The sequence below is a fragment of the Carlito syrichta genome, unplaced genomic scaffold, assembly GCF_000164805.1.
Source record: "Carlito syrichta isolate Samal-C Ts95f unplaced genomic scaffold, Tarsius_syrichta-2.0.1 Scaffold314669, whole genome shotgun sequence".
Taxonomy (NCBI): domain Eukaryota; kingdom Metazoa; phylum Chordata; class Mammalia; order Primates; family Tarsiidae; genus Carlito; species Carlito syrichta.
This window is the reverse complement of record NW_007258765.1, coordinates 92,942-105,577: the sequence shown is the minus strand read 5'-3', so window position 1 is coordinate 105,577 and position 12,636 is coordinate 92,942. Positions and strand designations below refer to the sequence as shown.

Genomic DNA, 12,636 nt, shown 5'->3' with positions numbered 1-12,636 from the left:
CTAAAAAAAAAAAAACCCACAAAACATTTTTAGTACACAGGCAAAACAAAAACAGGCAGTTGGACAGGTTTGGCCCGTGGCCCCTAGATTAGATCAGGTGAGATCATCTGGCCGGACCCTTTTCGGTAGAAACCTCCCACAAATTGTCCCCTCCTCCCACCTCCATCGTTTACACTTGTGTAATTGGCTTCGCTCACGACGCCAGTGGAGTGTTGAGGCAACGAGTGAGCACGTGACTCACGCCTGAGCCCCTTGGAACCCCACTCCTGGAGACTTGGGGCTGGGCCTGAAATCCTCTAGATCGGGGCAGGGACACGAGGTCCAGGACACCTAGCACAATGCCGGCGCCATAGTGGTTATACAGATATTTGGCAAATGAATGAATGAATGAGAGACTGAATTCTTGGATGGAATATAAAATTGAGTGTTCTGGGATGGCCTCCATCCACCTGCCACACGAGCTAGAAAGAATCAACCGAGAAACACAAAGAATGCAGACAGTAAACCTTGGAGATTTTGGTTTGAAATGCCTGTGTGGCAGTAAGGAAGTGTGTGTTCTCCTAGAATGATAGCTGCTTTCACTACATTTGACATTCCTCAGATGAAAATTCTCTGTCTCTGTCTCTTTCTCTCTCTCTCTCCCTCTCCTTCTCTGGCTGAATTTTCAGGTTTCCAGTAGTAAGCTATAAGATAGTCTGGTTTTCATCATGACCCCACCTTTTATTTATTTGTTTGTCTTTTAGTTGGAAGTAAGTAGCTGGGTCTACAGGCACGTGCTGCCATGCCTGGCTAGCTTCTGGATTTATTGTAGAGATGAGGTCTCGCCATGTTGTTCAGGCTGATCTCAAACCCGTGGGCTCAGGTAATCCTGTTGCCTTGGCCTCCCAAAGTGCTGGAATTACAGGTGTGAGCCACTGTGCCTGGCTCCTCATAACCCCATCCTTTTTTTTTAATTGTAAAGATGAAGTCTCACCAAGTTGCCCAGGCTGTTCTCAAACCTGTGGGCCCAGGCAATCCCCTCACCTCGGCCTCCCAAAGTGCTGGGGTTACAGGCTTGAGCCACTGCGCCTGGCCATGACCCCAACTGTTCGAGTAGGAGTCTTTATGAAATAGAAATGAAGAATCCGTTTGTACTGATGATACAATGAAGGACACAAATGGACCACTGCGAAATGAAAATACAGTGCTGCCCACTCAAATAGCAGTAATTTTAAGACGGCCAGCAGATCATCCAACCCAGCATGGGGCCCTTGGTCGCATGGGACTGCTTGCAACTGCATGGGTGGTGTGGCCACAAAGCTAGCCTCATTAAAGAGGCAGAGGGAGATGGTCCCATGACAAATTATCAGTCACTGGCTACTCGCTATCAAATCCGTTTTCACCTCAACGAGAAACCGGCCGATTCCTTGTCACCCCAAACTCATCCTCTAGATGCCGTCAGAGTTGGAACATTAGATTCTGCTCTGGGCAATTTGATTTTAAGCTTTATTTTTCATGTACAGTTTCAGATTATACAAAACATAGAAAATGAACTATTTCAAAGGCACTCTGAGTGAAAAGTATCGAACTACCCTAAAATCACATGCATCCTCAAACCAAGATTCAAGATTAAAGATTAACCTTTAGTACTTTCCCTGGCATTTCCCCATCATGACAAAATTGTCCAACTTGCTCCATTATAAGTAAACTTTAAACTATTAGGGGCTAGTGATCCCCCCTTTTAATTTACTTTTTAAAATTGAGGTGGTGTCTCACTCTGTGGTCCAGGCTGGTCTCAAACCCCTGGCCTCAAATGATCCTCTCACCTCAGCCTCCCAAAACGCTGCGATTACAAGTGTGAGTCACCGCACCAGGCCCACAGACAGATTTTCAGCTATGATAACAGCTTCTGTCTAGGCCACTATGTTTAGTGTGTTTATATATGGTTTGGAGTTCTGGGTTTCTTCATCCCGGTCAACACAGAGTGTCCTGGGACTTGGTGTGCACACAGGTACACCTACTGCAGTGGGGAGTGTTGGGGTGGAGAGGTCTCTAACTTTCCCATATTCAGATAGGGGTCTACACAAGCACACAGAGCAGCAAGTTAAGCATTCTCAAACTCATTTGAACAGAGCCCCAAAATAATTTTAATGCAAATAACAAAATGAGTTAGTCTGTCTCCATGACATAGCCCCTCAGTGAATTACAGTACTTTAAAAAATGTCATAAGATGCGCAAACTACAGTTCCTTCAAATACAGTTGATGCCAGGAATAATATTTGGTCCTAGTATTTGCTTCTTGAATGTCTTAGCTAATTTCATCATTGTTGAGTCACTTGATAAGCTCCCAGTGAGGGCTGATTCTACCTACAGGTAAGAAGGTTGGATGCTTTCTCCCTGATGCCATCCTCTCTTTCCAGCTTCCCAAATGCATGTCACACTCAGGCATCTCCCATGTCTCCAAAAGCCTTAGTATCGCAGATGGGTATGGCACTGAATATTCTAGAGAAGTGACATCAGCCAGGAAAGTCCCCAGGGTCACTTCACATGCATCAATAGTTCTTTTGTGAAGGGAGTTTATATATTGCTTGGGGGGTTAGGCCTTCCAGATCTCTGGTTCTAAGGTGTTTTACTTGCTTCCATCACGACAACCAAAAAATTACCGAAAAGCCCCCAGGGTCAACAGAGAGTTTCAAGGGAACTGGTGACCCAGGTTCCTCCATGAGGCTTGGGTCACATCCCACAGACCCCCAGGGGTGTCCACCCACATTCCCACCCACAACGTGCCTGCTGGTTGTTTTCCATTCAGGCAGGAGGTGACCATTTATTCTGCCTGGCCCCACGTCACCCTGTCCTGGGCTGGTGGCCTCTCTGTGAAGAAGGGGACGTGTCTCAGAGACTGCAAGCTCCATGAGGACGGGGAGGATCTCTGAATTTGCTCACCCCTGTATGTTCAGAGTCTCACACAGTGCCTGGAGCTTAGTAAACATTTACTACCATTTGTTGAAAACGAATGAACGAATGAATGAGTAGATGAAAAGACCCAATCCTGCACTGAAGAGATGTCCACAGTGGCGCTAAACTACTCCACCAGATGCCTCCCCAGCTCCACCGGAACTGAGCTGATGGCAAGTCGTCACGCCACGTAGCAGAAGGTCAAGTGCAAAAGTGTGCAAAAGGGTTTAAATAGCACAAGGCCCCACACCCCACCCCAGGACACCTCCCAGCATCCTGCTCACAACACAAGTGGAAGAGGACATCGTGGGGGCGAGAGCTGCTCTCCTGGGCTGTTTCCAGGTGTCCCGAAGGGCAAACCCCCAAAGCTCAGTCTCAGTCATTCACCCAACCCTGCTGAGGACTCTCTCAGGCAGCACCAGGACTACTAAAGCTTGAGAACCCCAGCTCTGTGGGGCCTTCCACGGGAGTGTTCTCTGGATGTACACAGACAGGAATGGCTCAGTAAATGTCATCTGCCTGGAGTGAATGGAGCTATATTTAGACTGATCTAAATGCCTCCAGGAGCATTTAAAAGTAAGCAGGCACCAGGCAGGCTCCCTCCCATGCCGCAGCCTCCATTCGAATTCTTGGTGGTGTTCCTCATGGCCTCCATGTCGGTGGGTAATCTGTTTTCCTAATTGGTTACTAATCTGTCTCCTCCACCAGGCTATGAGCCCCAGGAGGGGAGAGACTGTCTGGAGAGAGTAGCCCTGGGCCTGGTACACACAAGCAGGCCACGATTTATGCTGGTGAATGAATGAATGAATGAATGAATGAATGGTGGGTAGGTCCTCTCAGGCTCCAGACATAGGGGACAGAGGCCAGTCAGCCTTAGAATGCAGAGCAGGACTAGAAAGGGAGAGAACTTCCGGGATAGGGTGGGAAGGAGGCTGCTCTCCTCCCCACCCAAGGTGTCTGGCTGTGGGTTTGCAGGGCTTGGGATCAGTGTGTGGGCGGCCCGGATGGAAACAGCTGCGGGTATGGAGGCCAAGGTTTTGGCCACGATGGAGGCTAGATCCAGATCCTGCTCTCGATGTAAAGAGATCGCTGGCACTTGTGAGGCAGCTCTGGCCACCTGGCTCTGGGACTGCAGTACCCAACTTCCCTGCTTCTAAGCATCACACAAAGGGGCATGATAGAAAGACAGGTTCCAGGACCCCATCCCTTGAGACTCTGGTTCTGTGGGTCTGGGGAGGGGCCCTATGGTCTGCATTTTGAAAGGAGAGCTAAGACATTCCAGGTGGAGACTTTTTGCCTTAGGGCAAGTCTAAGTCTTACACCCAGGTTAAGGATCATCATCCCTAAGGCAGCAGGTGGCAGGTGGCTTTGTCAGGAAATCTGAGTGGGGCTTTACTGACCCAGCCCACTGTGGGAGGTTTGGGCTCTGGTTTGGGAGTAGACAGAATACCAGGGGCCACACCTACATCTCACCTGGAACTTGGGAAAGCTGGCATCCCTTGCCAGGGCCCTTTCTCATGCCCTCTCCCCCACCAGCAGAGATTCGGGGAGGAAAGCTGAGCGGAGGAGGGGCCCAGGAGGCATTTCCACGGAGACCCGGCTTTCTCGGCCTCTTGTCTCGCCCCCTCACAGCCCCGTGGTTAAGAATCATTCTGCTGAGCGCTTTGGGATTCGAGCCTCGCTGGATTCCTGCCTTGCTGACTTTCGAGTGGGCAGGAGTTCTGAATGCCAGAATATCCTCTGATCTCAAGAATGCAAAAACTCTCTCTCTCTCTTGGCTTTTAAAGGAAACAATATGTTTGCTAGAAAAACCACAAAAACATGATTATATACAAAACGGTGATCTGGAAGTGGCTCCTGCCCTACGGCTGAGGCGACCCAGCTGGCGGAGGCCCTATTTGCGTTTCCTCAGTATCAGATACATCATGCCACTGATGAAGGTGAAGGCGAAGGCCACCCAAGCCAGGACGAAGGCGTAGCCGAACGCCCCCCCCGAGGTCGGGGAGTAGTGAATCCGGTTGGTCTCGTGAAAGTCTTTGCGCCTGTCTGTGTAGATGGAAGCTGCAATCATGACGCACAGGCCTGTTGGGAAGAGAAGCAGAGTTAGAGTAACCTCCAACTGTAGTGCACTGTGGGTACCCGAGGGACACAGGCCGGAGTGGAGGAGGAACTTCAGCTTTTTTTTCCCTGAGTCGGTGTCTCACTCTGTCGCCCAGGCTGGAGTGCAGTGGCATGCTCAAGGCCGCCGTTGCCTCGAGCTTCTGGGCTCAGGCACTCTTTCTGCCTCAGCCTTACAAGTAGCTGGAGCTACAGGCGCACACCACCACATCGGGCTGCGTTTTTGATTTATTGTAGAGACGAGATCTTGCCAAGTTGCCCAGGCTGGTCTCGAACTCCTGGGCTCAGTCAATCCTCTCACCTCTGTCTCCCAAAGAGTTGGGATTACAGGCCTGAGCCATCACTCCTGTCGAATTTCGAGCGATCCTTCCACTTTGGCCTCCATCACAAAATGTTATTTACATCACTGGGGTTAGCCACCGTGCCCGGCCCACTTTCTGTTCTTGCTAGCTGAACCCTGTTTTGTCTCGTCCGTCTAGGGCCCAACCCAGAGGTTGAGCTCAGCAGACTCGCCCTGTAAAGGGCCACACAGGAAACAGGGTAGGTTTTATTGTGGCCACTGTTGCAACTATTCAGCCCTGCCATTGTAGCGTGACAGCAGCCTTGGACAACGCAAAGATGAATGGCTGTGGCTGTATTCCAATAAGATGTTATTTGCATTTTTTACATGAGGCAGGCCAGGTCTGGCCCATGGGCCACAGTTTGCTGACCCTCCCCCTGGAGACCTGGTTCCTGTTTACTCATTATTAGTTTACAGATTTGTATGTGTCCCCTGTCCTGACCACAGAAAATCCTTCAGTGAAAAATATTACTCCCTGAAAGGAGAGAGATGAGGGAGGAGGCTTTTCAAAACTGCTTGACTTTCCCTTGCTCACTGTTTTAGACACTGTCAGGGCAGGGAGCAATATTTGCAGCTACAGCAGCCTTTTGGGGGCTATGAAGGGATCATCACCGACGCGCTAAGGATGACAAAATAAAAGGGTTAAAAAGGTGCTTGATGCCAACGAGTTGCCAAACCCACTCTAGCACCTTCCACCTCCAGGCTACTTATTTTGTAAAAACTGGAACCACTTTCATGGCCGAAGTCATGGTTAATTGGATTTTCTGTTACAGGCAGCCAAAAGTATCCTCATGGAAACACCTGAAGTTCCAATATTCACAGACATTAGTGCTAGGATGAGGCTGAGTACTCTGATTTTCCTTGGGGACTCTATCCCTCTCCTGGACGGGCAGTTCTGGTGGGACTGTCCATCAAGGTCCCAGACCTTCTCTGGGGGTCGAGTGTGTAAGACAGTCTCTGCCAATCGGACTCTCCCTCTGGGAAGGCTGAATTGAGATAGGGACACTGTCGGGGTTCCTGGATTCTTTTGTTTTTGTTTTTGTTTTTGTTTTTTGAGTTGGAGTCTCACTCTGTCGCCCAGACTGGAGTGCAGTGGCCGCTCCCGGCCACCGCAGCCTCGACCTGCTGGGCTCCGGCGATCCTTCTGCCTCAGCCTTCCAAGTAGCCGGAATTACAGGCATGCACTACCACGCCCGGCTGATTTTTTGATTTATTGTAGAGATGAGGTCTCGTTGCCCGGGCGGGTCTCGAACCCGCGGGCTCAGGCAATCCACTCACCTCAGCCTCCCAAAGGCGCGGGATTACAGGCTGAGCCACCGAGCCCGGCTGGGGTTCCTGGATTCTGACAGCATCTCCTAAAAGCAACGGCCTGTCAGTCACTGATGTCTGAATCCTCTTCCCAACACCTGGTCTTTCAGCCCTTTATTGATTCTTGTGAGCTACCATTCGTGACGCAAGTCGGGGTATCTGTTGCTTGAACCTAAAAATTCCCAGCTGATACAGCATCTTAAAAACTCTGGGGGCTTGGGGCAGAACAGGGAGGGACAGGTACTTGGACCAGAAAATGGCCAAAGGAGTAGGGGAGAGAGGGTGTTATGGAAGAGGAAGGGGAGATGGGACTCTTGTATTAACATATGGAGGATTTTCTCGTGCGCACACACACAATCAGGGTAGTCGGTTTTGACCAAGTGGCCTTACAGATAGACAAAAACAGAAAATAAACTTCAGTTACCAGCTCCCCACGGCCCTGCCTTTGTGTTGAGTGGCAGGATCCGATTGCCTTTAATGGGGTGAGTTGGGGGGCGTTCTATGCCTCTAATTAGGAGATACTGAAAAAATAAAGGAAAAGGAGGTGGACAACAGACACCTCCTCCCCATCCCACTGGGGTCCTTGGGTGAGTCTCATCCCCTCTTTTGATCTGGGTTGAGGCTCTCAAATGCTTGGCCCATGAATAGGAGTACAACCCTCAGGTTCGAATCTGGCAGATTCTGGTTCAATAGGTCAGGTCAGGCCTAGGGGGTCTGCACTATAGAAAGGTCACCAGAGGGATTCTTGGGGCTCTCAAGACCTAGTGACCTTCCAGAGTCTTTCACTCATAAAAACACCTTCATTCTCCACCTGTGTGGACAGGGTGGTGCTGGCAGTCCAGCTGAAGTGCCCCAGGGGAGGAGACACTGCATGTGATCCACCATCCCGTTCTGCCCTGGACTGAAGGGTTTCCTGGGATACGGGACTTCCAGCTTGAAAACAGGGATGGTCCCAACTGAACAAGCTGTCACTGATTCCAGGGTGTGGTGACACGCCCCGGATTCATCCTGAGCACAAGATAGGTTTGGATTTGACTCCAGGTGGGAACAATGCAGTCGGGGAGGTAGAGGGCTGGGAGGAGATGGTGGTTAGGATCAAGCAGCAGCTTGCTCCGAGGCCCAGATTTCTTGCTACATTCATGCTAACCATTATCTAAGCTCCCGATTCAAAAGCACCATGGAAGGGCCTTCTGCGTGTTTGTCATAAAAAAACTTTAAGTGAGCCGGGCTCGGCGGCTCAGCCTGTAATCCCACGCCTTTGGGAGGCTGAGGTGAGTGGATTGCCTGAGCCCGTGGGTTCGAGACCCGCTTGGGGCAGGCGAGACCTCATCTCTACAATAAATAAAAAAATTAGCCGGGCGTGGTAGCGCGCGCCTGTAGTTCCAGTTACTTGGAAGACTGAGGCAGAAGGATCGCCGAAGCCCAGCAGGTCGAGGCTGAGGTGGCCGGAAGCAGCTACTGCACTCCAGTCTGGGCGACAGAGTGAGACTCCAACTCAAAAAAAAAAAGCTGGGCTCGGTGGCTCAGCCTGTAATCCCAGTTCTTTGGGAGGCTGAGGTGAGAGGATTGCCTGAGCCTGCGGGTTCGAGACCCGCCTGGGCAGCAAGACCTCATCTCTACAATAAATCAAAAAATCAGCCGGGCGTGGTAATGCGCGCCTGTAATTCCGGCTACTTGGAAGGCCGAGGCGGAAGGATCGCCGGAGCCCAGCAGGTCGAGGCTGCGGTGGCCGGGAGCGGCCACTGCACTCCAGTCTGGGCGACAGAGTGAGACTCCAACTCAAAAAAAAACCACAGAAAAAAAGAAAAGTTTTAAGTGGCCACTGAGCTACAGCAACGGCAAATGCTCGTGTGTGGCCTTTTCATACAGTTTCGGCCCTGCTAAAATTCTTTACCAGAACAAAGTGCTCTAAGACACTTGCTTTCTTGAACCCTCCAGCACGGCAGCGTGTCTGGTTCATCTCTACGTCTAGCAGCTGGCACAGGCCTGGCCCAACGTGGGTGCTTCTGTCACCTGATGGCTTGTCACCAGCTGTTTGGGGACAAAGACCTCGAACCCTCACCATAGCCTACAAGACCCTGTGGGGTGTGGCCCTGCTGGCCCCTCTGGCCCACTTCCTGCTGACCTCCCCATTTCTACACTCCATCCCCTGGCTGGCATTCATTCCTTCCAAAACATGGCTTCGGTCATGCTGTTTCCTCCACCTGGCACACTATTCCCTCCCCTCTGGACCAAGGCAGAACATTGTAGATGGCAACTCCTACTCACTCTCCAGCACCCAGCACAGGCTTCATGTTTCCGGGATGCTTTCCCTGACCCCTGCCTGAATCCAAACTCCCAAATATAGAATGACCCACTGCAGCCCAGGAGGGCAGCCAACTTCTTCCCAAATCCTCGTCTGCAGCCTCCTCCTGACTTCCCTCCTGGGAGTCTGGGAAGGGAGTGCTTATTCCAGGAAGCCCGCCATTCTACTTACAGGACATGAGCTGGATGATGGAAGTTAGAACGAACCTCTCCCCCTGCTTGAGACGGAAGAGCTGGAGCACGAAGATCAGAAAGGCAATGCAACAGAGGATGGTAGACAGGATCATGGTGGCCTGGACCGCCTGCAGGGTGGCGTAATCTGCAGGTGGAGGAGAGGGCGCATGACCGAGGACCAGGCTGGCCAGGGTCTCGGGGAGTACAGTGCCTGGGGCAGCTCCGGGCGGGGACGACGCGGGCAAATGGGCAGGGGCTCAGATTGCCGTCTACACGGTCCAAGCACGGGGCAGCCAGGGAGTCTCCCAGACCCGCTTCCCTCAGTGTCCTTTGCGCACCTGACCAGGTGATCCTCCACGTTCTCATCTGGAAAATGGAGCAAGAACACCCCGCTCTGCGCTCCTCCTGGTCTGGGTCAGAGTTCCCAAGTGCTTGGCTCATGTGCGGGGACTTTTTAAAGGACATACCCCCAGGTGCCAACCTGGTAAATCTAGATCCAAGAAGTGAAGAAGGGGCTTGGGGGTCTGCACTTTAGAATGGTCCCCAGGGGGATTCTCAGGGTCTGGGGGCTCATAGGACCGAGTGGCCTTCTGAAAGTGCTCTGCAACTCCATAGCAGAGGGTATCAGAGGGTGGTCTTCATAGTCACCGCTAAGGAAGAAACGGGGTTCCCTTCTTTTCAGATCGGTCTTCACAGAGACTGGGGCATGAAGATTTGGGGTTTGGTGCAAGGAATTTTCAGGGGAGAAGGGAGAAAGTCTGGAATGAAGGGGGCCACACGGTGGGTGAGGGTCTCAGCCGAAGCTGTGTGCTGATGGTGTGGAGAAGGCACCGAGCACGTGAACTGGCATTGCCTCAGTTTCTTCACCTGCAAAATGGGGCTACTGATAGCTCATTGGGCTAGGAAGGGGGACTAAACACATCTGTTTAGAGGGTGCAGGGGAACATCCTGTGGGAAAGCTGGATATTGTCACCAGGAAGTAGCCGGCTAAGGGGACAGACCCCAAGTTGCACAGCACACCTAAGGGCAAATCTCCCTTTTCCTTTCTTGCTTTTTGCAATTTTGCTTGAAATATAATTTGTAATATATTACCAATATGCTATTACATATATACACATACACTCATATATATACATATACATATACATGTATGTGTGTGTATATATATATAGAGAGAAATACATATAATTTTAATTTTTTTGTAGAGGTCTTGCTATGTTGCCCAGACTGGTCTCGAATTCTTGAACTCAAAGGGATCCTCCTGCCTCAGCCTTCCAAAGTGCTGGGATTACAGATGTGCGCCACTGTGGCTATAATCTACAAGTTTTTAATGAAATTTCTAGAGCAGGGGATTTTAGTTCATCCTGGCTGCACACTAGGGTCAGTGGGAGAGCGTCTAGCCTCTCCGCCAGTTCCTCGTGATGAGTACAAGAAGCTGGACCCAGCCCCACCCCGTGAATCCAACTCACATAAGCCCAAGAACAGGCGGAAGTAAACTGTAGTGACAGAAGTCAGAAGTGGTTGCCCTTGGGGCAGGGGGTGGTGGCAACTGAGTGGAAAGAGGCTCGGGAAATTTTCTGAAGTGTTGGGGATGTTGTCCATCTTGTTGTAGATGGTGGTTACCTGGGTATTTTAACAATTGTCAAAACTCATCAGACTGAGCCCTTAAGAAGCGTGCATCTCCTTGCTTGTGAATGAGAGCTGCATTAATAAAGCAACCACACCAGGCGATACCAAGACAAAATAGATCAGAATGTTGGGCATGGAGACCAGGCATTGGGGGTTTGTAAAGCCAATGAGGGAATTCCAATGTGGGTCCAAGGTTGTGACCCCCAGACTTAGAGCAGTGCTTCTAAAATCTGCCCCCTCCTGGGAATTGCCTGGGATGCTTATGGAAAATGCAGATTCCCAGGCCTCTCTCCTTGGAGATTCTGTTACCAAAGTCCTGGGAGAGGGGGTAAGAGCAGGAACCAGCATTTTATCAACAATTATCAACATTTTATCCACGTATGACGGGGCAAACGTGGAAAACAAGGCTTTTGGAGAAAAAACAAATGCACGTTTTTAGAAGAGAGTTTCTCAAAGGTAGGCAGGTGAGGCGGCCCGTGAGGTTAATGTACGTGGAACCCAAGAATGACGCAAAGCAATGAAAACCCACTTAACAGGAGGGATGTTCACTTTGCTTTGTTTAAATTCTTCCAAGGACCTGAAGGAGGATTCTCCACTTGGTGCTTAAGCACTTTGAAAACACCCACTAACATCTGGGTTCCGGTTGTTTGTTTTCTTAACATAGAAAGAACCAGAAACAGGCTTGGAGACTTCAGGAAGTAAGTGTATCTGACCAGACTCTGATAACATCATTTGGTTTTCAATCTAGAATTTCTAGAAACTTCCTTTCTTGTATAGCAAGTGATACGAGTTCATCACTGATGGCAGGGAAGTCAAGTTCCCTTTAAGGTAGATTTATATAAGGAAAAAGTGAGTTATTTTAAAGAGTAGCAATCAGCAAACTTTTTCAGTAAAGGGACAAACAGTAAATATTTTAGGCTTTGTGGACCGTATGGTCTCTTGTCAAATGTTCTTTTTTCATTTAGTTTTGTTTTAGTGTGGGTTTTTTTTTAAAAACATAAACACTATTCTTAGCTTCTGGGCCAAACAAAAACAACCCTCAGAGTGAATCAGGCCAGTGGCTCACCAAACTCTGTTTTAAAGCAAAATAACAAGTAAATAATCCCACATGGGGGATGTGGGACACAGATGACAGGGGCTTGGAGAGACGGCCACAGAGCACAGCAAGCTCTCCCAGTTGGCCATGCAGCTGGCGACAGCTGGGGTTTGCAGAGCACAAGGAAGGCTGGCTGTTCCCAGAGCTAAAGGTTAGTGACAGATAAACAGCCGGAGAGAAGGGAGCACCGATGGTGTCTTGTGGTTAAAAGTGTGGGTTTTGGAGTTGGTCACATGCAGACTGAAATTCTGGCTCTTTCATTTACTTCTACCTATGTGACTTTTGGATAACTAAACTGCTCTGTGCCTCAGTTTCTTCATCCTTTTTTTTTGTATTTTGTTTTTGTCTTGGGGATCTTACTCTGTTGCCCAGGCTACAGTGCAATGGCACGATCACAGCTTCCCACAGCCTCAACCTCCTGGGCTCCTCCTCCTGCCTCAGTCTCCTAGTTGTTCTTTTTTTCTTTGAGTTGGCATCTTGCTCTGTCACTCAGGCTGGAGTACAATGGCACGATCATAGCTTACCACAGCCTGGACTTCCTGGGGTAAGGTAATCCTCCCTCCTCTCAGTATCTGGGACTACAGTCATGCATCACCATGCCTGGTTATTTATTATTATTATTATTATTATTTGAGTTGGAGTCTCACTCTGTCACCCAGACTGGAGTGCAGTGGCCGCTCCCGGCCACCGCAACCTCGACCTGCTGGGCTCCAGTGATCCTTCCGCCTCAGTC

At 50.1% G+C, this 12,636-nt stretch overlaps 1 protein-coding gene across 1 annotated transcript in view; it reads right to left on the bottom strand.

Moving 5' to 3' along the window:
- Nucleotides 1-4,828: 4,828 nt before the first annotated feature.
- EMP2 (epithelial membrane protein 2) overlaps nucleotides 4,829-12,636 on the bottom strand; it is a 12,472-nt gene continuing 4,664 nt past the window's right edge. The window contains exons 3-4 of the mRNA XM_008071713.2: nucleotides 9,177-9,323; nucleotides 4,829-5,016 (exon numbers count right to left, since the gene is read on the bottom strand). Coding sequence (XP_008069904.1) covers nucleotides 4,829-5,016; nucleotides 9,177-9,323 — 335 coding nt within the window. The remainder of the gene's footprint in view (nucleotides 5,017-9,176; nucleotides 9,324-12,636) is intronic.